Source organism: Phodopus roborovskii, unplaced genomic scaffold, assembly GCF_943737965.1.
Source record: "Phodopus roborovskii unplaced genomic scaffold, PHOROB, whole genome shotgun sequence".
In the NCBI taxonomy this organism is placed as follows: Eukaryota; Metazoa; Chordata; class Mammalia; order Rodentia; family Cricetidae; genus Phodopus; species Phodopus roborovskii.
In genome coordinates this window covers 5185279-5212726 of record NW_026126407.1, presented here as the reverse complement: position 1 = coordinate 5212726, position 27448 = coordinate 5185279, and the positions used below count along the sequence as shown (strand labels likewise).

General features: G+C 38.1%; 1 protein-coding gene across 2 annotated transcripts in view; it reads right to left on the bottom strand.

Moving 5' to 3' along the window:
* Positions 1-27448, bottom strand: part of Taok1 (TAO kinase 1) — a 103049-nt gene that overhangs the window by 39563 nt on the left and 36038 nt on the right. For both annotated transcript variants that reach the window (XM_051179932.1, XM_051179931.1), the window contains exons 2-3: positions 16549-16770; positions 3592-3663 (exon numbers count right to left, since the gene is read on the bottom strand). In XM_051179932.1, the coding sequence (XP_051035889.1) occupies positions 3592-3663; positions 16549-16680 (204 nt within the window). In that variant the 5' untranslated portion in view covers positions 16681-16770. The remainder of the gene's footprint in view (positions 1-3591; positions 3664-16548; positions 16771-27448) is intronic.

The following is a 27448-nucleotide window of genomic DNA, read 5'->3' as shown; positions in this document are numbered from 1 at the left end:
ATATATGCTGAGAAAATATTCATATACATCTAGCTTTAAAATGCTAATGCAATAATTATGTATAAAAGGTAACAAAAAAGGGAGTATAATAACCATTTTCCTACATATTCTGCTAAGATCCTTCCCTCACAAGTATCAGTTAACATTTAGGGCACATCCTTAACACAAAGGCATACCCATGCCATGGTACTTGTGTAGAGGTCAGTAGAAAGCAATAGGGTGTTTGGGAAACAGGGCCTTTTCTTTGTTCTTTGCTGTATATATATACACAAGAGTAGCTATGCAGCCAGATTCTGGAGATTAGATCTCTTTACCTCCTATCTCATGACAGGATCACTGGAATACCTAGCTTTTATGTGAGTTCAGGGGAGTCAAATTCAAGTCCTCACACTGAGGTTGTAAGTAGTTTACACCAGTCCCCACTTGAGGGGGGGGGGTTTGTGTTTGTTGCTGGTAATAGAAAATAGGTCCACATACATGCTAGGTAAATGCTCTGTCAGCTAAATGTCCAAACCTACATAAAATTACTCTTAAGAAGCAAATCAGTGAACTTTAAAAACAAAACAAAGGTCCTTAGCTTCAGTCAGAAATTCTATAAGTTTAATAAATGTCATATAGAGACCAATCTGTTTTGGGTTCCTGTTTTAGGGTTTTTATAAGCATTACACTAATGGGCTATAAAATTAAGAGATGAAAAATATAACAGAAATTAAGAAGTTTGGGGTTTTTTATTGGGGGGGGGAGGTGACTGAGACAGGGTTTACCTGTGTAGCTTTGGCTATCCTGGAACTCGCTCTGTAGATCAGGCTGGACTCGAATTCATAGAGATCTGCCTACTTCTGCCTCCTAAGTGCTGGGATTAAAAGTGTGTACCACCACTACCTGGCTATGTATTTAAGTTTAAGAATATCTATCTCATATTATATTTTGTAAGCCCTTAATCAAACACAGGAAAATATATTCAATCTTTTATATAAATGGGTAATAAGATTCAGAAGATATATTTTATTTATTTTGGTGTTTTGTTTTTCAAGATACACTTTCTCTGTAACTTTGGAGCCTGTCCTAGAACTCACTTTGTAGACTAGGCTGGGCTCTAACTCAGAGACTCACTTGCCTCTGCCTCCCAAGTACTGGGATTAAGACCTGCCCCACCACAAATGGCAAGATTCAGAAAATCTTAGGAGCATTAAATTCAAATTTGAACATTCCACAAGGCAAACTCTAAAGATTTAGATATCCTTGTGTAAGGAAAAAATTGAGGGGGTTGGAGAGATGGCACAACAGTTAAGAACACTGGCTGTTCTTCCAGAGAAACTGGGTTCCATTAACAGCATCCACATGGCAGCTCACAACTGTCAGTAACTCCAGTTCCAGGGGATCTTACACCTTCACAACAATGCACATAAAATTAAAGAAACCTACAAAGTATTTAGTAAAACAGAAATTGCAGAACAATACTAGATCCTAAAGATAATTCAATAATGAAATACTGGTTCACCATATGACTGAAAAAATAGACTTTAGCAATAATGAAATGAGTCAATCTTGTTAACCCTGAAGTTGTTTTAACATAATAATGAATAAAATTATACTTCTAAGAAATGTCAGTTTTTAGATAATAAAATGAAAAAAAAGATATAATTATAATAGTATTATCATACTCTCAGTGCAATAGTCACCAAACCAAAATTTATCATAAATCACGTTCAAAACAAATAGGAACCAAGTTTTCGAAACAAATTCAACAAGTCTACTTTTAGACAGACATATAACCAAAAGAAATTAAAGCAAGGATCTAAAAGAAATATTTGTGCACTCATATTCATGTATTATTGACAATAGCCAAAAGACTGAAGAAACACAGGTTCTTTTGTAGGTTTGTATATAAATGTGAGTCATGAGTACATATAGGGATAGATATAACACATATAAACACAATGGAATATTTCTCAGTCTCTTGAAAAGGAGGAAATTTTGGACATGTTACACTATGTGTAACTGAGAATACTATGTGATATAGAATGCACTAGTAACAAAAGGATAAATACTGAATGACTCTACTTCCAGGAATATCCAATCTGTAGCTCTAAAGCTACATGGGGCAACACTGTAGCTGAAGATAATGCCAATGCAGTCTAATACAAAACAGAAAACTTGCTTAAAACCTACTTTTTTGCAATGTTTTTAAAAATTCAGTTGAACAAATCTCCAGCATGAACTCTGCACATGACATTATGTCACAGTGCCAAAGATTGGATATCCTTGAAAGTGGCCCCAGGAACTAACTTCATGAGAAACACTAGAAGTATGGATACTAGGGTGAGTAGGTGTTTAAAAATAATAATAATAATAACGCTGTTTTAGTGGTACTGGGATGGTCATGTGAATGGGTATCAACTACTTTACCACTAAACAAAATCTCATTCCATATTATGAGTACACTTCCCCTGTCCCAAAATGAAAAGAATTCTAGAAAAGGGCGTTGGTAATGGTTGTATAGCATGCATGCACTTAACACTACTGCTGCACCAATTACTTGAAGATGGTATAAGATAGGAAATTATGTTTTATGTACTTTACCACAACTAAAAAACATTATTTATAAAATTAAAGCACTTCAGATTTGTGTGTATTTGTGTTGTTTTTCTAGACAGGGTTTCTCATGTAGCCCTGGCTGTTTTGGAACATACTTTATACACCAGGCTGGCCTCCAAACTCACAAGCGATCTACCTACCCCTACCCCGCTGAATGCTAGGATTAAAGGCATGCACACCATGCCAGGCTCAGAATCCTGTCTTTTAAAAATAGATTTTATTTTATAAATTTATTTACACAGACAAAACACAATCTAGAGATACAAATACTAGCAAACTAAAGCATCTAGTTCTTTTTGCTTTTTGAACTTATTACATATTATCTTTGGATAAAATCTAAGATGGCCATGAAACATTTTCTAAATTTTTTTTTAAATAAAGGACTACATCCTATTAATCTATTATTACATACATCTTAACTTACTTTAGTATTTAGAAACCAAGATAAACACAGATTATTAAACCATAGTTTAAAAAACTAACAGCCTAAGATACAAGTTAGGAGGAGGCTTTTGATATGCCACTAATGTTTTGTTTCTGGCTATAAGTAATAGCTAAATAGACTTCACCCATTTGTAAAAAGGAGATTCATTGATGTGACTCTGGATAAAAGTCAGCCAATTTAAAAAAGATCCAATTAGAGGGGAAACAAGAGGCTTTATAGAAGGGGATGGGGAATTGGAAGGAGAAATACTAGAGCAGAAGGGTACAAGCTGACTGGAAGGGCAAAAAGCAACCAGGAACAGGAAGATAAGAGGAAGGAGGAGAATCAACCACAATTAAGTATGTATGAAGATAGCATAAAGAACTCTGGGATTTAGTATGGCAATTAAAAAGGTAAAGAAAATGAAAAAAAATGAATGAATGAATGAATGAACAGGAGAAAAAAGAAAAATCTAGTGGTACATAATATATATTTTTTAAATTTCCTTTCCCTTATTAAAAACAGTATGTTTTCCTAACATGCCAAAAATACGTACATAATTAACTTACCTCAGTAGACTGCTTTCCACTGTAAGACATTTTCTTGATGGCCACCACTTCATTAGTACGAACATCTCGAGCCTTTAAAAAAAAAAAAAAAAATTGTGAAATAGAAACAAATAAATTAAACCTGAGATGCTATTTCTTTGAGAATAAAGGAACTTACAAACTACTAATTCAAAAACATCAAAATTACCTTAAGTGGCAGAAAAACTAGGAAAGATGTGGGTCAAATAGGAATCTAAAAAGCTAATAATAATTCAGAACTAAAGTTGATCAAATTGTATTAGGGACTTTTGTTAAGTCACTTTTAGCTGTTCTTGTCACATATAAAATCATCTACTTCACCATAGTCAAAATTTTATAGTCTATATTGTAACCCACAAATATGTAACCAATTTAAAAACAACAAAAAGCTAAAATGCAATAAAGTTCCTTTTAAAGAACATTTGTAAAAACCACTATTGTATTTATATATGAGTATATGAATGTTTATATTTGTGAATGTATACAGGTAAGAGGACAACTTTAGGGAATCAGTTCTCTTTCTACTATGTGGGTCCAGAAGATTAAATTCTGGTCATCAAGATTGACAGCAAGCATCTTTACTTACAAGTCCATCTTGCCAGCCCTTGCAGAACACTTTATTAAAAATAAAAACATATTTAAAAAAAAAAAAAAAACACCTTACTGGCTTGTAAGCATGAGAACCTAAGTTTGATCTCCAGAACCCACCTTCAGAAAAAAAATGGGTATGGCAACATTCATTTGTACTAGAGCCAATTAATTTAGCCTACTTGGGTAGCTCCCAGCCTAGGAGATCCTATTTCAAAAAAAGTGGGGGGTGGGGGGCTAGAAAGATTGTATGTGGTTAATAGTGCTTGGGTACCCCCCAAAAAGTACTTGAGGCAGGAGTTAAGTTCCTAATACCCACATTAAGTGGCATAAATCTATTGTAACTCTGGTTCCAAATGTCTAATTCTAATACACTCATACAAACAGACATACTTTTTAGAAAGTATTTTTTTTAAAAATAAACATGTCTTGTTTAATTTTAGAAGGTGGGGGGGCGCTGGATAGGTGGCACAGTAGCGAAGAGTGCTGACTGCTCTTGCAGAGGACCCAAGTTCAATTCCTAGCCCTCATAATGGCAGCTAACCATCATGTATAATAAATAACTCTAGTTCTGTGAGCTCCGTACATCTTCTGGCCTCCACAGGTACCAGATACACATGTGGTGTATATAAATTCATGCAGACAAAATACCCATAAACAGAAAACAAAAATAAATAAAATGAAAGCAAAATATAGACTGCTTCTGAGGTAGTCCTCTAGTCCCTACACATAAAGATGCACCTGAACACACACACACACACACACACACACACACACACACACACACACACACACGGAACAGGGTGTTTGTGAATCTTTTCAGTATATAAAAGGGAAGAAAAGCTGTCTCATCAGAATGCAATATGACCCTGTAATGAAAACTTACTAAAGTTATATCCCAATTTAATTTATAAATATAAGCAAAAAGACTCCAAAATTTTATAGGATATGGGGATGTAGATATGGCTCAGTTGGTAAGTCATTTGTTACCAAGCCTGGTGGCCTGGATTCAATCCCTGAGACCTACATCCTGGAAAGAGAGAACAGACTCCTAATCTTCATGGCCCTTCCACGCAAAATAAAGAAATGTAAGAAAGTATTTCTACACTTAAATTTTATGACATGAAAAGAACTATAAGAATAAAATTTAAACTCAGGACTTAATACTGAGAAACATTTCATAATTCGTATTTTGTTCTAGTTGTTTTTGAGACCAGATTTTTCTATGTAGCCCTGGCTGTACTAGAGCTTGGCCTCAAACTCAAGAGATCCATCCATCTGTCTCTGACTCCTGAGTGTTAAGGTTCAAGGGTGTGTACCACCCCATAAAAACTTAGATGCTTAAAGTTTAGGAAGAATTACTTTCAAATCCTCAATAGTAAAGAAAGCCAACACTTAAAAAACTAAAATTAACAAAGCAAAGTGTTCAACTCAACAAATCATTATCTGTAGTGTATTTGTGTTGCTTTTTTATTCTCTGTTCTACTAATATGTAAACTAGGCTAGCTATAAATTCACTAATATATCCTATGTTGACCTCATACTCAAAACGTTTCTGTCTCAGTTTCTTGAGTAATGATATTGAGGTGTTTGTAACAATGGCTGGCTTTACCTTATACCGTCTTTACCTATCATTCTCCTATGTGTTTTACTCACCTTCTCTAAGCAACAATACACTTCCCATGCCTGAAGATTTGCCTATTCTGGATATTTCATTTAAAAGGAACCACACGTGGCCTTTTGTGATTATACTTAATAAAATATTTCAACATTCATGACTAATGATGTTGAACATTTTTTTTAACTATTGTCCATCTACAATTTTCTTTGGAAATTTTTTAATTCAAAATTTATATTATTCATGTTCTAAACTACATCTTTATTACTGAGTTCTAAGAGTTCTTTATGTATTCTAGACAGAAGTCTACTTAAAATACAAAGTCAAGGGCTATAGGGATGGTTCAGCCATTAAAGGCTAGGCTCACAACCAAAAATATAAAATACAAAGCCACAGCCCTGAGATAGGGGCTGTAGAGATGGGTCAGTGGTTAAAAACATTTTGTCTTCCTCCAGAGGTCTTGAGTTTGGTTACAAGTACTCATATAGGGTATTTTATAACCACCTGTTAACTCTAGCTTTGGAGAATTAAAAGCTCTCTTCTGGGCTCTGTTAAGTATCCTCAGACTTGTGCCATACACACATAAAATTTTAAAAATACTAAAAACAATTTTGAGATAGATTTCATTATGCAGTCCTGGCTGGCCTGGAACTTTCTACGTAAATCAGGCTGGCCCAGATTTACAGAGATACACATGTCTCTGATTCCTGAGTGCTGAGATTAAAAGTGTCTGCCCCCATATACAACTTTAAAACAACAAAAATAACCAACACAGGTAGGGAACGGTTTAAAGCCATTTGTGATCCATACAGTGAGATCAAGGAAAGCCAGGGCTACAAAGAAAGACCCTGTCAAAACAACAACAAAATGTTCAATGTCAATGATAATTAGAAAACTGAAAATTAAAACCACTCTACAACAGTGAGGATGGATAATCAAAGTACCAAAATAACATGCATTATCACAAAGGTAAAGAAATTAAAAGTCTTTACAGCTGGTGGGAATGGAAACAGTAGCTGCTTGGCTTGCAGTTATATTATTCCTCAAAGGGTTAAGAGCACTCTTCCAGAGGTCCTGAGTTCAATTCCCAGCAACTACATGGTGGCTCACAACCATGTGTAATGAGATCTGGTGCCCTCTTCTGGCCTGCACACAGGCAGAACATTGCATAAAAAGTAAATAAATCTTTTAGGAGGCAAGAGAGATGGCTCAGCAGTTAAGATCATTCCTCAAAAGTTTAAAAACAGAATTTTCATAGGTATGTATAATTCTACTACTAAAGTATACACTCAAAACTGAAAAGTGGACTTGTGCTCTGAACACACTATTCCAAAGTATAGACATCTATATCAACTGGTTAGGTATTTTATACTAAAATGTCAGCTCTGAACCTTGGTCTTCCTCTCTTTCTCACCTGGCTTTCTCTAAAAGTCTGAAACTGTATGCTGTTTTTAGTAGCATATTCTATCTGGCTAGGACATGAATCATTTCTTTTGTCCAAGGTATCTATGATGCAATACTCTACTCACCCATAAATGACTTAGTAGCTTCTTAATGATCTGTCACGGTTATTAAAGTTCTTGTGTTCAAACAATCATCAATTACATAACAACAATACCAAAACATAAGAGTAATGAGATAATGGAATCCCAACATACCAAAGAGACAAATGTTTCCTTCAAGGAAAAAAAAATATGAAATGAGCCAGGCACTTAAGACAGAGAAGCAAGCAGATCTAGTTCAAGGCCAGCCTGATCTACATTGAAAGTTCCAGGGTAGCCAATGTTCACAGAGAAATACTGTCTTACAACACAGTGACAAAAGGGGCTGAAGAAATGGTTCACTGGTTATAGCACCTACAACACAAGAAATCATAAGGAGCGCGGAGAGAAGCAGGGTATGGATCCTCAGAATATCAACACCATACTGGGAAGATTTAATGGTTCACCTATATATAATCCCAACTCTGGAAGGAGACAAGATCACAGAAGGATTACTAACAAGAATAGCCCTAACAGTGAGCTCTGAGTAAACCCAGCTTAGAAAAATGAGGTAGAAGAGGAATCTAGGATGATTCCCAACATGCTGATGACACACACAAAATGGGAAGAAAAAAAAAAAAATGATGAAAAATGTAACTTGGGGGCTGGAGAGAGACATCAATGTATAAGAACCCTTACTATTCTCGTAAGGCACAAGTTTGGCTCCCAGCACCCACATCAGACAGCTCACCATGACCTAAAACTCCAGGTCCAGAGGAACTGATACCCTCTTGCAGCCTGCATGGGCACCTGCATGCATACAGTACATATGAACTCACAAAAACAGAAGCACGTGTACACTCCAGTGCTCAAACACACACTTTACAAATCTGTAAAAATATTCTCACCTGGATTAAGAAAAAACTATGTTACCCAGGCATTGTGGCACATGCCTTTAATCTCAGCACTCAGGAAGGCAGAGGCAGGCAGATCTCTCTAAGTTTGAAGCCAGCCTGGTCTACACAGTGAATTCTAGAACAGCCAGAACTATATAAAGAGAGCTTGTCTCAAATATAACAACAACAAAAAACTATGTTAAGGCTGTTAAAACTCTACAATAAGAACAAGTTTTCTATTTCTAAAATTATAAAATAAGGCCGAGCCGAGTGGTGGTGGTGCGCGCCTTTGGTCCCAGCACTCGGGAGGCAGAGGCAGGTGGATCTCTGTGAGTTTAAGACCAGTCTGGTCTACAAGAGCTAGTTCCAGGACAGCCTCCAAAGCCAAAGAGAAACCCTGCTTTGGGGGAGGGGGGGAAGGGGTAAAAAAAGAAAGGAGGCTAGAGAGATGGCTAAGCAGTTAAGAGAACTGGCTGTACTTCCACGGGACATGGGATAAATCTCCAGCACTGACATGAGCTCACAACTGTTTGTAACTCCTGTTCCAGGGGATCTGACAACCTCACACAGACACAAATGCAGGCAAAGCACCAATGCACATTTAAAAAAAAATTTATAAAGAAGGAAATAAAATCTATATTAGTTTTGTTTCCATGCCTCAAAATGCAAAATATGTTGTCACAGAACACAGAAAGTATAAGGTTCAGTATTATCTTCAGTTTCACATATGGAGAGGAGGAATTCTAGAATACATAATCTGAGGACATACGAAAGCTACACAGAGAAGTTTTAAATTTTGTCTTTTGCGGCCCCTCCCAGAGATCTGCCTATCTCTGCGGGACCACTCTGAGTTCCTGCCGGTATCTTCTACTGGATACTGATCGCTGACCCCATCCCCAGGCCCCTGTCTGTGGAGAGACCTCCTAGAAAGCTTGGACCACCCAGAGCTACAGATAATGAACCACTGACCCCACATAAGCCCACCGGGGAAGTGCCATAGAGAGAGGGAGAGACCCCACCAACATCTATTGGAAGAAGCTATGGGAAGACGGCAATACAAGAAAACACCTAACAACAGAAAGACAAGCATGACACCACCAGAATCTAGGGAATCTACCCCAACTAGAACGGAACACAACAACAAAGCAGCTGAAGCAGAAGGGAACGACTTAAAAATTACCGTCATAAAAATGATAGAGGCCCTCAAAGAAGATGTGAGAAAATCCCTTAAAGAAATGGAAGAAAAACGAACAAAAAAGTGGAAGAAATAAACAAATTTCTTAATGAAAGTACAGAAAGCCAAGAAAAACCAATTAAGCAGGTGAAGGAAACGATTCAAGACTTGAAAACTGAAATAGAGAAAATAAAGGCAACACAAACCGAAGGAATGCTAGACATAGAAAAACTGGGCAAAAGATTGGGAACTACAGACGCAAGCATAACCAACAGAATTAAAGAGATGGAAGAGAGAATCTCAGGCACAGAAGATAAATTAGAAGAAATAGATTAATCGACCAAAGAAAATCATAATCCAACAAATCCTTAACACAAAACATCCAGGAAATGTGGGACACCATGAAAAGGCCAAACCTTTAAGAATATTTTTAAGAATAACAGGCATAGAGGAAGGTGAGGAAACCCAGCTCAAAGGTGCCGAAAACATATTCAACAAAATCATCGAGAAAAACTTTCCCAATCTGAAGAAGGACATGACCATGAAAGTACAAGAGGCATACCGAATCCCAAATAGGCTGGACCAAAGAAAAAAGACCCCTCGACATATGATAATCAAAACACCTAGCATACAGAATAAAGAAAGAATATTAAGAGCAGCGAAGGAAAAAGGACAGGTAACATATAAAGGCAAACCTATCAAAATTACACCTGACTTCTCCATGGAAACCCTCAAGGCCAGAAGGTCCAGGATAGATGTTCTACAAATATTAAGAGACCACGGATGCCAGCCCAGGCTACTATATCCAGCAAACAATCACTATAGATGGAGAAAACAAGATAGTTAATGACAAAACCAGATTTTCCCAATACGTATCTACAAATCCAGCCCTATAGAAAGTATTGGAAGGAAAACTCCACCCCAAGGAAAGTAACTACGCCCACAAAAATGTAGGCAACAGATAATGCAACTACACCAGAAACCAAGGGTAAAGCAGAAGAAATATATTCACAATACCACTAACAACAACAAACCTAAAACAAACAAGCATCAACAATCAATGGTCCTTACTCACCCTCAACATTAATGGTCTTAACTCACCTATAAAAAGACACAGGCTAACAGAATAGATACGAAGACAGAATCCATCCTTCTGCTGCATACAAGAAAAACATCTAAAATTCAAAGATAGACATTACTTCAGGGTAAAGGGTTGGGAAAAGATCTTCCATCAAATGGAACCAAGAGGCAAGCAGGCATGGCTATCCTAATATCTAACAAGTTAGACTTCAAACCAAAATTAATCAAAAGAGATGAAGACGGTCATTTCGTATTCATCGCAGAAGAAATCCTCCATAAACACAAGTCTCAGTTCTGAACATCTATGCCCCAAATACAAAGGCACCCACATTCGTAAAAGACACGCTACTAAAACTCAAAGCTCATATAAAACCTCACACACTTATAGTGGGAGACTTCAACACACCATTTTCAACACTAGACAGGACCACCAACCAGAAACTCAACAAAGAAACAAAAGAACTAACAGAAGTTATGTCTAAACTGGGTTTAACAGACATCTATAGAACATTCCATCCAAACACAAAAGAATATACCTTCTTCTCTGCTCCACATGGAACCTTCTCTAAAATCGACCACATACTAGGTGGCATAACACACCTCAACAGATACAAGAGACCTGGAATAGTCTCTTTGTATCTTATCAGACCACCATGCTTTAAAATTGGAATTCAACAACAACACAAATAGCAGAAAACCTGCAAACTCATGGAAACTGAACAATATGCAATTGCACCACACCTGGGTCAAAGAAGAAATAAAGAAAGAAATTAAGGACTTTCTAATATTCAACGAGAATGAGGATACAACATACCCGAACTTATGGGACACCTTGAATCAAGCAGTGCTACGATACGAGGGAAGTTCACTGCACTAAGTGCCCGTATGAAGAAAACAGAAGATAGTCACATAAGAGAATTAACAGCACAACTGAAAGCATTAGAACAGAGAGAAGCAAACTCACCCCATAGGAGTAGACGTCAGGAAATAATCAACTTGAGGTCTAAAATCAACAAAATAGAAACCAGGAAAACAATACCAAAAAAAAAAAAAAAAAAAACCAATGCAACAAAGAGTTGGTTTTTTGAGAAAAATCAACAAGTTAGACAAACCTTTATACAAACTAATGAAAAAGCAGACAGAGAACATGCAAATTAGCAAAATCAGACATGGAAAGGGGAATATAACAACGGACACAGAGGAAATCCAGAAAATTTTCAGGTCATACTTTGAAAACCTGTATTCCACAAAAATTGAAAATTCAAAGGAAATGGACAAATTTCTGGATAACTATCACTTACCAAAATTAAATCAAGAACAGACAAACAAATAGACCTATAACCCGCAATAAAATAGAAGCAGTCATCTAAAGCCTTCCAACCAAAAAAAAGTCCAGGGCCAGATGACTTCAGTGCAGAATTCTACCAGATATTCAAGGAAGAATTAATACCAATACTCCTCAAATTGTTCCACAAAATAGAAACAGAAGGTTCATTGCCAAACTCTTTTTAATGAGGCCACAAGAATCTTGGTATCCAAGCCTCACAAAGACATAACTAAGAAAGAAAACTACAGACCAATATCCCTGATGAACATCGATGGAAAAATACTCAATAAAATACTGGCAAAACGAATTCAAGAATACATCAGAGAAATCATCCACCATGACCAAGTAGGCTTCATCCCTGAATTGCAGGAATGGTTTAACATAAAATATATCAACGTGATCCACCATATAAACAAACTGAAAAAGATAAACCATATGATCATCTCCCTAGATGCTGAAAAAGCCTTAGACAAAATTCAACACCCTTTCATGATAAAGGTCTTGGAGAGATCAGGGATAACAGGAACATACCTAAACATAATAAGAGCAGTATATACAGCAAACCAACTGCCAACATCAAACTGAATGGAGAGAAACTTAAGTCAATTCCTCTAAAATCAGGAACAAGACAAGGCTGCCCTCTCTCTCCATATCTCCTCAATATCGTACTTGAAGTTCTAGCTAAAGCTATAAGAACAAAAGGAGATCAAGGGGATCCAAATTGGAAAGGAAGAAGTCAAACTGTCTATTTGCAGATGATATGATAGTTTAACATAAGCGACCCCAAAAAACTCTACCAGGGAACTCCTACAGCTGATAAACACCTTCAGCAAGCTAACAGGATACAAGATAAACTTAAAAAAAAAAAAAAAAAAATCATTGCCCTACTTTTTTCAGATGACAAAGAGGCAGAGAAAGAAATCAGAGAAACATCACCCTTTACAATAGCCACAAGCAACATAAAGTATCTTGGTGTAACACTTACCAAACAAGTAAAAGACCTATATAGTAAGAACTTTGTGGCTCTAAAGAAAGACATTAAAGAAGATAGCAGAAAATGGAAAGATCTCTCATGCTCCTGGATAGGTAGGATAAACATAGTAAAAATGGCAATTTTTGCCAAAAGCAATCTACAGATTCAATGCAATCCCCATTAAAATCCCACCACAAATCTTCACTGACCTGGAAAGGATAATAATCTACTTTATATGGAAAAACAAAAGACCCAGGATAGCCAAAACAACCCTATACAATAACAGAACTTCAGGAGGCATCACCATTCCTGACTTTAAGCTCTACTACAGAGCTATAGTTCTGAAAACAGCCTGGTATTGGCACAAAAATAGACAGGTAGACCAATGGAATCGGATTGAAAATCCTGATATTAACCCAAACACCTATGAACACCTGATTTTCGACAAAAGAGCTAAAATTATACAATGGGGCAAGGACAGCAACTTCAACAAATGGTGCTGGCACAATTGGATGAGGGTGTGTAGAAGACTGCAGATAGAACCATGTCTGTCGCCATGCACAAAACTCAAGTCCAAATGGATCAAAGACCTCAACATCAATCCAACCATATTGAACCTCTTAGAAGAGATAGTAGGAGATACCCTTGAACAAATTGGTATAGGAGACCACTTCCTGAACATAACTCCAGGGGCACAGACACTGAGAGAAACAATTAATAAATGGGACCTCTTCAAACTTAGAAGCTTCTGTAAGGCAAAGGACACAGTCGACAAGAACAAACTCAGCCCACAGACTGGGAAAAGATTTTCACCAATCCTATATCCGACAAAGGGCTGATCTCCAAAATATACAAAGAACTCAAGAAACTAGTCAACAAAACAACAAATAACCCTATTAAAAAATGGGGTACAGAACTGAAGAATTCTCAATAGAGGAAATCAAAAAGGCTGAAAGACACTTAAGAAAGTGCTCAGCATCCTTAGCTATCAGGGAAATGCAAATCAAAACAACTTTGAGATACCATCTTACTCCTGCCTACCAGAATGGCTAAAAGTAGAAACACCAATGACAACTTATGCTGGAAAGGATGTGGAGAAAGGGGAACACTCCTCCACTGCTGGTGGGAGTGCAAACTCGTACAGCCATTTTGGAGATCAGTATGGCGGTTCCTCAGGAAAATGGGAATTAGTTTATCACAGGACCTGGCAATCCCCCTCTTAGGCCTATACCCAAATGATCCACATCCATGCAACAAAGACATCTGTTCAACTATGTTCATAGCAGCACTATTTGTAATAGCAAGAACCTGGAAGCAACCTAGATGCCCCTCAATTGAAGAATGGATAAAGAAGATGTGGCACATCTACACAATGGAATACTACTCTGCAGAAAAAAATAATGGTATCTTGAAATTCGCAGGCAAGTGGATGGTGGCACTTGAAGAAACCATCCTGAATGAGGTAACCCAGTCGCAAAAAGAGGAACACAGTATATACTCACTCATATATGGATTTTAGACCTAGATCAAAGGATCACCAGCCTATAGTTCACACCACCAGAGGAACTAGGATACAAGGTGTATTCTAAAAAATTCATATAAAGTCCCTCACAGAAGCGGGAAGGGACAAGTCCCCCAGAGCACACGGGAAGTGTGTGTGTGTGGGGGGGGAAGCAGTGAATGGAGAGAGAAGTAGGAGAAAGAGAGGGGAGGAGAGGAAAACACGTGTGACTAGGAAGATTGAGTCTGGGTAGCAATAGAAGACAGGAGAGAGAGACAGAGAGAGAGAGACAGAAAGAGAGAGAGAAAGAACATAAAAGAGGGAGTCAATATTGGTTTGAAGAGAAAATTGAACCCAAAGAAAAGTCTAGAGACCTACAAGACTGCCACCAACTAACAATTTGAGCTTCCGTGGAAAGGCTACCATAAATGCCCTTACTGGATAGTGAGATCAACAACTAACTTATCCATGGAGCCCTCATCTAATACCTGTTGGAAACAGAAGCAAACACCCATACATAAACACTGAGTCGAACTAGAACCCAGATGCTGATGGAGAGGACAAGACCAGGCTGCAGAAACACATAGAGACAGCTGACCTAAACAAGGAGAAGCTAACGCTCCCCCCCCCCCACTAATAGCTGGGAATCCAGCATGGGACTGACTCAGGCCCCCCTGAAAATGGGTCTCAGCCAGAAGGACTGAGCAGTCTAAGGGACCTCAGACAGTGGAACCAGGATGTATCCCTGATGCACAAAAGGACCTTGCGAACACATCCCCCATGGAGGGATAACTGCCTTAACCTAGAGACAGGAGAGAAGCCCTAGTCCCTACTTCAAATGACCTGTCAGATCTACATGACCCCAACTGGATGGCATTGCCCTATATATGGAATTGGGATGGGGGGATGGGAGGGGAGGGTGGTTAGGGTCATGTGAGAGGGCAGAGAGGGTAAATGGGAGGGAGGGGCAACTGGGATCGACATGTAAAATAATAAATTAAAAAAAAAAGAAATTTTATTTTATATTTATGAGTATTTTTCCTGCATATACTATACACATTACATGTGTACTATTCTTAAATTTTATTTAAAAAAATTTTTTTTGTCTTTTGCTCAGAAGATTCAATAATTTTACTTTATAAAATGAACTGGTAATAGAGAAAGAGGGGAAAAAAGCATACAAATTATTAATGGGCATACATTGGAGCCATACACAAAAAGTAAAAATATTCAAAAGAACAACCATATGGTTGACCTTAAAATAGCATTGTATCCTACAGAATGATGGTCCTGAAGTTTCTGAAGATGATGACAGCAAGCAGACTATGGGAGGCTAAGGAGACTACAGTAAGGCAAGCAAGACTGTCCTATTAAGCTGACAAGTCTTCCAAGGACAGCATCTCAGAGTCATTCCTGTCTAGAGAATAACTAACACAAATCTTGCCAGAAGATATATTTAGGGTGGTATATTTTTATCATCCTAAATTATTATCTTGGTAAAATATCTGGAATTTTGTCCTTGGTTGCAAGCAATCTCCAGAAATGCTACAATGGTAAATGATAAGAGTCTTTTTTATTTACCTCAAACATCTTTCAACCACACCTGAGTGTTTTGAGGAAAGAACCTGGACAATCACAGGATTGGAGGGAAGAATGGTTCTCAGGGAAACTAATCCTGAACCAGAGAATTGGAACTGGCATTACACCGCCAACTCTTATCTTGGGAGAAGGGAAAGCAGGTGTAGGTGAAGTTAATCACCAACAACCAATAACTTACTAATCACCTTATGTAACAAATAACAACCCCAAAGGACTGGGGACAGTGAGGAAGGTGAGAACAAACATCCAATGGCCAAAAAACTGATATACCTTAATTCTACAAGGACCAAATCTCCTCTACCAAACAGGGTTCTAGGGCTTGGTCTATGTATATATTTTAACTGTATCATTTACAATAAAATCATAAATGGGTTCCACTTAATACTTATTACACCCAAGGAAAGGAATGGAGGATCCTAATTATATAGTTAATGAAAGTACAAGCTAGAGCTTTAAACTGGAATCTCAAAATGGGAGGCATTCTTATGGAACTGGGCCAAAGTGACATTATCTCTAGGTAGTTTTGAAATGGAGTTGAATAAGAGGACACCAAGTGATGTAAGCTGCAAAAAGTCATTGCTTGCATAATGCATGTGGTATAAAAAGCAGCCTGAGAAGCACGGTTTATTTTCCTACTTAGTAAATTCCTTATTTCTTTACATTTTTTACTCATACATCACTGACATCAAGCCTTTAACTCACAAAATATACTGCTCCAAAGCTCCCATGGCCGATTTCTCTGAGATCTGTGAAGAGCTTTTCCGGGTCTTCTTTGAAGAAGAGCTCTGCAATTTCAGGGTCCTTTAGACTGCCTGCTCTGTTAGTTGATGGCATCCTGCTGAGCAGTCAGCTGTCTGATTCTAATTTTACACTGCTATCCCAATGCTTGGTTCATCTGTATGAATGAAGCCACGCTGGCATAAACTAGGAAAAGAAAGAAGAAAAAGAAAAAAAAAAAAAAAGAAAAGTTAAAAGTTGCTAAGAATAATTAAAAGATCATTTGCAGTCATTATCTACAAAATTCTATCAGAATGTTAGGGAACAGTATAGTCTTTTATTGCATTAGATCCTAAGCTTATCACAATCATCTGTAGCACTTTAATAGCAAAGAATTCCATAACACAATCCATTTCAATATTAGGTACATCTTTAAATCATGAGAGGCTTTCTACTACTTAAACTGTCCAATTCTGACATAGCTAGAAGAGACAGTTAACAGACTATTAAAAACATACATAATAATCCACCAAATGTAGTAGCAGATGCCTTTAATCCCAGCACTTGGAGGATAGTAGCAGGAAGATCTCTGTGAGTTCCAGGAAATTTACTGCTCTTCCAGAGGACCTGCACTGATTACTAGCACCAACACTGGGCAACTTACAACTGCCTTAATTCCATCTTCGGGGACCTGATGATCTCTTTTAGTTTGAACACACATGTATGAACATACATGTACACAAACACACACACTCAATTTTAAAAAGTTAACAAAATAAAATTTAACAGCCCCATTTTAAAAAGTAACAAAATAGAGCTGGGCAATGGTATGCACACATTTAGTCCTACCATTCAGGAGACAGAGGCAGTCAGATCTCTAGGAGTTCAAGGCCAGCCTGGTCTACAAAGCTCCAGAGAAACCCTGTCTTGAAAAGGAAGGAAGGGAGAGAGGGAGAGAGGGAGGGAAGGAGGAAGTTGTCCTCTGACTGTCATGTGTGCCATAGCAAGCACATGCTCACACTCAAGAGTGTTTCTAACTCCTGTCTGTCTGTCGCTCTCCCACACAAATTAAAAAGAAAAATACAGAATAAGAAAGTCTGAATTTAACAACTGGTTTTTAATAAACTTAATTCATATGATTAACACATTAAAGTATAGCTGTTATCATCTGATTCCTTCCATAGGTAAACTTAGAAAGAACCAGTAGATTCTTTAGTGGTTCTGATATCAATTCCTTTATATGAGATTACAGAATGCTTAAAAATGGCTGTCATAATTGAGAGGTTTAAGGACCTGGGTTCTGGTTGTACATTGGTGGCGCACACCTTTAGTTCAAGCACTCAAGAGGCAGAAGCAGGTGGATCTCTATGAGTTTGAGGCCAGCCTGGTCTACAGAGAGAGTTCCAGGACAGGTTCCATAACAATACAGAGAAACCCTATCTTGAATAAAGCAAGCAAACAAACAAACAAAGACAGGACCTGGGTTCTGGAATAAAACTGGCTGGATATAAATCCTAACACTATTCATTAACTGTAAATACATAAACAATCTCTGTTATTTTAAAGTATAAAAAGAAAGATAATTTATCCAGTAATGATGAGGGTTAAATGAGTTACCATGCATAAGCTCAGACTACTACTATACCATAGTAAGCACTATTAAAAATGTCAGGATTTTTTTTTTAAAATCACTTAATTTCAGGAATTAAAATTGGAATGTATTGCATTAGACTTCTGGGGGGGGGGGACTGCTATCCAATTCTTCCCATGCCCTCTATATGACTACTAGGCTGATCTCATTTTAGTGAAATAATAGAACCAATTAAAACATTTAATTTCTAAATTGTATGTGTGTGCCTGCTGTATTTATGTGACCACATGCATTCCTAGTGCCCATAGAGATCAGAACAAGGCATCTGATCCCCTAGAACTTGAGTTGTGGAAGATTGTGAGACACCACACTGGGAATCAAACCTGCATCCTCTAAAAGGCAGTAAGTACTCTAAAACATTGAGCCATCTCTCCAGCCCCAAAAGAACCAACTTTAACTCTTGCCAGAAAAGACATGTCTTTTGTATCTCACCGTAGCAACATAACACTGTAATAAAAAGGTGTGTGTGTGTGTGTAGAAAGTGTGTTAACTTGAGCCTGTTTTTTCTTATATATATAAGATATATATATATGCATATATGCATATACATATGGCTTCCAAATATGTATCTACCTTCCAAATATGTATCCACAAATGTATGTACTACTTACATTTTTTTTTTTAGTTTTATTATTAATATATGTGAGATGTGTGTAAGAGTACAAGCAGGCAGGCAGCCATGTGCTACAGACAGTATTGAAATCAGAGGACAACTTCAAGGATCAATTTTCTCCTTCAAGCATGGGCACCAAGGATCAAAGTTGTCAGGGTTCTCTCTCTCTCTCTCTCTCTCTCTCTCTCTCTCTCTCTCTCTCTCTCTCTCTCTCTCACACACACACACACACACACACACACACACGTGTTTTTGTTTGAGACTGGCAAAATGGCTTAACAGGTAAAAACACTTGCTGCCAAATCTGACAACCTGAGTTCAATCCATAGGACCCAATTGGTGGAGGGAGAGAATCAACTCCCAGAAATTATTCTTAGACTTCCATATGTGTGCCACAATAGGTGCCTACATCCCACCTTTCAAATAAATACATATTTAAAAAGACTCAAAACTAGAGTGTTAGCATTATTTAGAAATTACTTCAACATGCCAGTGGGGGAGGGAGACAGTGAGATGGCTCAGCATATAAAACCAATAGCTGGACAAGACTGACATTCTGAGTTCAATCCCCAGGATCCAGATAAAAGTAGAAGCAGGGTGGTAGTGGTGCGCTTCTTTAGTGCCTTAACTGAAGAGCAGAGGCAAGTGGATCTCTGTGAGTTCAAGGTCAGCCTGGTCTATAAAGTGAGTTCCAGGCCAGCCAGAGCTATTATACAGAGAAAACCCATCTTAAAAAAAACAAGAACTTAAAATATCAATTTATATCTTTATGTTTATTCAATACATACATAAAATTATATATCTTGTGGTGCCTAGCCCTGCAGAAGCAGGTGGATCTCTGAGTTCAGCCTGGTCTACAGAGTGAGTTCCAGGATAACCAGGGCTGTTAAACAGTCTCAAAAAAACAAGGGGGGGGGGGAGAAGAGAGAGAAGGAGGGAGGGAGGGAGGGAGGGAGGGAGGGAGGGAGGGAGACAGGCAGGCAGGCAGGCAGGCAGGCACAGTGCATTCCTGAGAGCCTGGGCCCACTCTTGATCAGTCTGCTCAGTCTCACTGTGTGCCTTCTTCCCTCCTTTCACTTTTACCAAAGTACCTGCTTAAATCTGTATTAAAACCTTTTCTTTACACTCCAACCTTGAACTGTTTTAAACTAAATCTCAATCTTTTAAAATGTTACAAGAGAGCTAGGAAACAGTGCACTATATATACCTGGTATAGTTCCTCCACCCCTTCTTTTTCCCTCTTATGTTTGAAAAATTACAAAATTATGTGATTTAAATTTAGGCTTAACTAATTTCCCAAATCAACTTCACATTTACTAGTACAAGTTTAATGTGGTTTAAAATGCCATTACTTAATGCTAAAATTTATCATTTTACCAAATATGAAATTATTTACAATAAGACTATAGAGCCAACACACTCCTGTAATTCTAGCACTCAGGAACTAGAAGCTGGAAGATCAGAAAGGAATTCAAGGTCATCTTCGGCTATACACTGAAGTCAGCCTGGGCTACATGATACTGTTTGCTTGTTTGTTTGTTTGCTTGCTTGCTTGCTTTTTGAGACAGGGTTTTTCTGTATTGCTTTGGAACCTGTCCTGGAACTAGCTCTGTAGACCAGCCAGGCTGGCTTCGAACTCACAGAGATCTGCCTGCCTCTGCCTCCTGAGTGCTGGGATTAAAGGTGAGTGCCACCAATGTCCAGATATGATACTCTATCTTAAAATTAAAATCCTATATTATGTTTTCATTTCTATATTTAAAATATATGGGGTTGTTTATTCAATTGTGGGCTCTTTGACAGGCCTTATGTAGTCAAGGCTGGTCTAGAACTCCTGCCTCCCCAAAGTTAGGGTTACAGGAATGTGCCATCACACTTGGCAGAATATTAGGAAGTGGGAGGCTGAGACTAAATCTCACTTTGTACTCCTAGCTGATATGGAACTTGCTTTGTTTATAGACCAGGCTGGTTTTGAAGTTGAACTCTGAGGTTAATGGTAGTGTATTCTTTTTGTTATTTTGTTATTGTTTTTGTTTTGATGTTAAATGGGAAAAAAGACCTGTTTTTGAGATATATATGAGAGAAAGAAAGAAATGGAGGAGCTGTTTCTGTTTTACATTTGCCTCCAGGGAAAGGTTATAGCTTCTGAAAAATCAAGGGTAGATTTTTATTACCCTTTAGTTAAATGTACAACCTCCAGAACTGCTTGAGACAGAATGCTTCTGTTTACTAGCTGTGTAAATGGGTCTCACGAATTACTGCTAACTGGTATTCTATGACATGGTTATAATAAAGGTACTTTTCTAGAAAAATCATACATCATTATTATCTGCTGCTGATAAACTAGAAAGATAAGCATTCTAAATCATACTATCCTAGTTAATAGTGGTTAAATAGCACAGTTAAGACAATAGCCTCCCATCTTCTATTATTCAACATTGTCTAAAAGTACTAGCTTTGTTAACAATTTATCATAATACATAAAGCAATCCTACAAGCCATAAACCAAAAAAAGTTAGGTTCCATGAATGGGCATTTCATAGAAGAATTAATTATAAATAATCAGTAAACTGGAAAAAAAATGCTTGTTGAAGCCAGAGCTTCATATGAGATCCTGTCTAATATAAATAAACAAAAAGTTGAGCAAAGATTAATACAAGGTATATTCAAAGGAGAAAGTCAATTATTTAAGAAAGAAAGAAAGAAAGAAAGAAAGAAAGAAAGAAAGAAAGAAAGAAAGGGACCTCAGCAGCTCCCTGAGACACAGACCATAACTGCACAAGAGCACCAAGAGAACCTTCATCCAGCAACTGATGGAAGCAGATGCAGAGATCCACAGCTAAGCACTAGGCCAAGCTCCCAGAATCTAGTCAAAGAGAGGGAGGAGCAATAATATGAGCAAAGGGGTCAAGACCATTGTGGGGAAACAGTTGACCTGAACTAGTAGGAGCTTACTGACTAAGAACTGACAGTGAGGGAATCTATATAGATAGGACCAAACTAGGTCCTCTGAATGTGGGTAAATAAATGTGTGGCTTGGGCAGTCTATGGAGACACTGCCAGAGGACCAGAGTTTATCCCTAGTGCTTGAACTAGCTTTTTGGAGCCCATTCTCTTTAGAGAGATATCTTGCTCAGTCTAGATGTAGGGGGAAGATGGGGGAAATGGGAACTGGGATTGGGATTGGTATGTAAAATGAGAAGATTTTTTTTTTTTTAATTAAAAAAAAAAAAAAATGAAAGAAAAGAAGCAGGGCATAGTAGGACATGACTTTAATCCTGGCACTCAGGAGGCAAAGGTAGGCAGATCTCTGAGTTCCAAGACAGCCAGGGCTACATAAGGAGCCTTATCTTAAAACAAAGATCAGTAAATACATGTTAATTAATTAAGTAATCAATTAAAGAAAAATTCAATAGGTACCTCTTGTTCCAACAGGCCTGGAACTCCCACTCCTCTTGCCTGCCTTAGCCTCCCCAGTGGTAGGATTACAAGAGTACTCTGTCACACACACACACACACCCTTCATACCTGGCTGTCTCATCATTCCTAAACATTGTACAGGAAGTTCTAGCCAGGGTAGTTAGTAAAGAAAAATAAATAAAATGCATATAGATTACAAAGTATAAAGTGAAACCATATTCACAAATGATACAATTTTATTTAAGAGATAATCCTAAGCAATCAACAACAAAACATTTTAGTATAAATAAATGCATTCAATATAAGCTAGCTAGTAATAACCTTCAGGGCTGTTTGTAGTTACACTGATTGATCTTGGTTGTCAACATAGATGCTTTTTATTTTATTTTACTATTTTTATAATGTGTGTGTGGGGTGCCTTTGGAGGCCTAGTAGTTGGATCACCTGTGGCTGTGAACCAACTAATGTTGTACCCTCGAGGAGTAGTATATACTTTTAAACACAGAGCCATCTCTCCAGCTCAACTGACTGCTTTTGAATCAATTCAAACCTAAACTGCTGGGTAGTCCAGAATATTTGCAACAGGAAGATTTACTAATTCTGGACCACTGTTTTCTGATTGCAGCTTAGAAAAAGAACATGGAAGAAGGAAACTATTTTTTGCCTGTTTGCCCTCACTCTCCCTGGCAAGTTAATATCCTGTCATTACAGTCAGTATTAAATCCAGCTTCCAGGATTCCAATTCCAGGAACTCTCCAGGAATCCACCACCAGATTACCAGTTTGGGACCACTGAGACATTCAGTCTCAAAGACTGAACAACTACTAGATTCTCAACCTTTCAGGTAGGTGTTAAAACACCCATTGGTGGAGTGCCCAGACCACATCTTCTGAGCCAATCTAATGATTTCCCTTTTATTACCTCCCTCTCTCATTCTATCAGTTCTGTTCCTTTTGAGAACCCTGACAAGTGTGTGTGTGTGTGTGTGTGTGTGTGTGAGAGAGAGAGTAAGAGAGAGAGAGAGAGAGAGAGAGAGAGAGAGAGAGTGAATGAGAGAGTACAGGCATGCAAACCATGACATGTGTGTGGAGATCAGAGAACAACTTTCAGAAGTTTGTACTCTTCCTTGAGAGTTCCAGGGATCAAACTCAAGCTTGTATAGTACTTTTACAATAAGCCATCTCAAAGGCCCATCTAGTCTTACTCTCTCCAGTCCTTCTGTCCACATTCTTTACTACATTAATATTTATAAAGTGCTTATTAAGATAAGAAAATGCTTGAAGAGAAATCACAGAATAATTATTTATGGGTTTTTTATTTTGTTTTGCTTTTTTTAAGATGGGGTTTCACTACTGTCCTAGCTGACCTAAAACTCAATATGTAGACCAAGGTGAACTCAAACTCACAAATTATCATGACTGCCTCTACCTCCTGAGCACTAAAACTAAAGACATGGACAAACCCAGCCAGCTACTGATGAGAGGATGTTGTATCCCCAGAACCTAAATTACAAGTAGTTGAGACAAGGATACTGTGAACTGAATTACGGCCCTCTCCAATAGCTGCAAGTGCTCTTAACCACTAACCCATCATCTCTCCAGACTCAGGCTGATCACTTTCCATATAAGTAATCACATCGGAATATAACTATTTTCATCACTTCAAAAAGGTTTCACTGCCCTTGATTTAATTTCTGGATTGTCTCAAAATTCTAAAAGAAAATAAACACATGAGCTAATAAAAGATTTTGCTTCTCAGGAAAGATGTTGAGGAATGGAGTAATGTAAAAAGAATGTAACTGGATCAAGGCATCTAGAGAGTGGGAGTGCTTGTAAGACCTTGGATTCAAACCCAAACAAAAGGAGAGGTGGGATTGGGTGTTAGTGGCACACTAGTCCCAGCACTTAGGAGGCAGAGGCAGGAGGATCTCTGTGAGTTCTAGACCAGCCTGGTCTACAGAGCAAGTTCCAGGACAGGTTCCAAAGCAATACAGAGAAACCCTGTCTCAAAAAAACAAGGGGGGGGGGGGGTGAATGGGAACAACCTGCTTTTCTCCCTGCTTCCTGGGAAGGATATATATGATATTATCAAATCCTCGAAATATGGGAGCTGAATTGATGATGGCTCAGAGGTTAAGAGCACTGGCTGCTCTTTCAAAGGATCTGGGTTCAATTCCCAGCACCCACATGGAAGCTCACAACTGTCTGTGACTCCAGTTCCAGGGGATCTGGCATCCTCACATAGACATACAAGCAGGCAAAACCCCAATGTATATAAAAAATAAATAAATCCTTTTCAAAAATTTAACTCCTTAAAATATTCTACACAATAGGAATTTCTTTGTTATTCTGGAGGCTAATTTACAGCCAAAGATTAATCAGTTATTACTTGTAAATCAATATACTGAAACCTAAAAAAAAAAAAGAAAATAATGTCCATCCAAGAGCTAGTGAATTTCCTGGTTGAAAGGTGATCACTACTAACCAAGGACTGAAAAAAAGCAGACATTTATGTTTGGAATCCTCCTAGACTTTGGTCCATGTGAACTCTGGTGAGGTTAATTCTAATTTATATTCTTTAGTAAAACTAAGTACAGTGCTTCCTGGATTCCCTGAGTTGTTCTGGCAAACTTGTTAAATCTGGAGGGATCAAGAGGCTTTCCCAAATTACAGGTCAGAAATGTGAGTAGCTTTCAGACCCCCCTCCCCCCCAAAAAAATAAACAACAACAACAAAAAAAACACAGCCTGCTTTTTTAAGGAAGAACAATCTAAGAACACACCCTAAGGGTATATCATAATACTAAATAAACACTGTTGAGCTATAGTCCCAATTCAAGACCATGCCCCCACTTTGTGTATTGTGTGAACATTTATGCTCAAGCAGGCATTAGTTGTCATGGTATGCATGTGGTGTGGAGGTCAGAGAACAACTTTCAGGAGTCACTTCCCTTCTTCCAAAATGGGATTTAGGGGTTTTGTAGCACAAAGCAAGAACTTTTCACCCACTGAGCCATCTCCCAGGGCACCACACCCTTTTAAAGCTGAAATTTTGGTGCAAACTTTGGACAGGCAACATTAGAATTGCCTATTTCAGACATAGATAGATGGAAAGGAGAGATCTGTGAGTTTGAGGCCAGCTTGGTCTACAGAGTGAGTTCCAGGACAGCCAAGGCTTCACAGAGAAAAACAAAAAAAGAGAGACAGAGAAACATTTTGGTGGCTGAGGGCATGGCTTAGAAGTAAATGGATTTGCCCTGAAAGCATGAATACCCCAGCAATCACGTAATAGGACAGGCATGTCTGCATATATCTTTAACTCCAGCTCTGGAAAGATATTATCAGTAAGGCTTACTGCTAGCAACCTACTAAAAACCAGCTAACTCCAGGATCTGAGCCCATATTTCAAAGTATAAGGCTTCCACATTCATATATACAGCTGTGTGCACAACACACTCAAAGAAAATTTGGACTACTACTTGTTTTTGTTTTTAAAGGGGGAAGAGGAGGAAGAGTCTATGAGATGGGCATCACGGGGACAGGAGTACATCCAGAGGCATCCTTGGGACCAGGAACCTGCTGGTGTTCATCTATGTTGTAAGTTATTTCTCCCTGAATAAACATCTATTCGGCCTATTTGTTTCTCCTGATCCTTATTAAACATCAATACAATAGCACTTGGGAGGCAGAAGTTCCAGGCCAACCTGGACTACAGAATGAAAATAGCTCAGTGGTTAAGAGCACTGGCTGCTCTTCTAGAGGTCCTGAGTTCAATTCCCAGCAACCACTTGATGGTTCACAATCATCTATAATAGGACCTGATGCCTTCTCCTAGAGTGCAGGCATACATTCAGAGCACTCATGCATAAAATATAAATAAATGAAATTTAAGATCAAACTAGATACCTAAACTCTATTACATTCTATTTAGATATCTATAAACTAATAAATCTGAAAAATCTCACTGGAATTTTTGTCAAAATGGCAATTACCAGTCTATTCTAGACTCAGCAAAATATATCAAAAAACAAAACAAATTTAAAAAGCCAAAGAACCATTCGAGTTTAATTAATAGATACAAAATTAATGGACACTAAAGACAAAGTGCATCTAGAGGCTGGAGAGATGGCTCAGCGGTTAAAAGTATTTTCTGCTCTTCCACCCACAGGACCTAAGTTCAGTTCCCAGTACCCAGGTGGGATGACTCACAACTCCAGTTCCAGGGGATACAACACCTCTTCTGGCCTGTGGTTATCTGAACATTTGCACAAACTCACACACGTATACATAAACACAAAGAAAAACTTGAAAGAGAGGCGGCAATTAAATTCAATGTATAGTTCCTGATAGCAAGGGGGTAACCTAACTTTAAAAGATACCATGGGACACAGGTCACCTCAACTCACCCTGGCCTGCCATCCAAGGACTCTGTAGAGTCTAGTACCTCAAACACATACCCTTACCTAGCCCACCACCCATCAGCCAGACCATCTGAGAATTCCTAACTACAGACCTAGCTTCCCAAAATGTCCTTCCTGTCCCCAACCTCTGGTTGACCAGAGCTTTCTAAAAATGAGTGCATCTCTCAAACCTTATCAGAAAAGCTTATTTTTGCAGTAGATAGTGACTAATAAAGACTTACAATTGGCCAATGTGCAGAGAAGAGACTGGAATGCTCAACTCTAAATGGGGCATAAATATAACACTCCCTTTTCCAAAGATTTAGGAATTATGATAAAAGAGGAGGGCAGAAAAATAATAAGAGCCAGTTGTTAACACCTATAGTGAATCAGGATTTGCTAGACATTACAGTCCCATTGCATAAATGAACTCACAGTAGCTGAATGAACTACCTGCACAAAAGCTTGAAGAATCAAACCAGTCAAAATCCCAATATAGAGTTAGGAGAGGTATATGAAGACCCATCCCTATCTGAAGAGCTATTGGCAACTAATGACTACTAAAAAAGAGTCAATTTTCTTCAGTAATGCTAGCTCTGAAAGCCTACCCAATGCTCCAGGAAGTGTTCTTACATCCATGTGAATATGGACAGAACTAAATGGACTCGGTGGACATTAAAAAAAAAAAAAAAAAAGAACAAGTACACACATGAAGCTGGGAAAGAAAAGGGGAAAGATCTGATCAACACATAGGCATATATGATTAAATTAAACAGATTAATATATAATTATCGGCCAGGGAG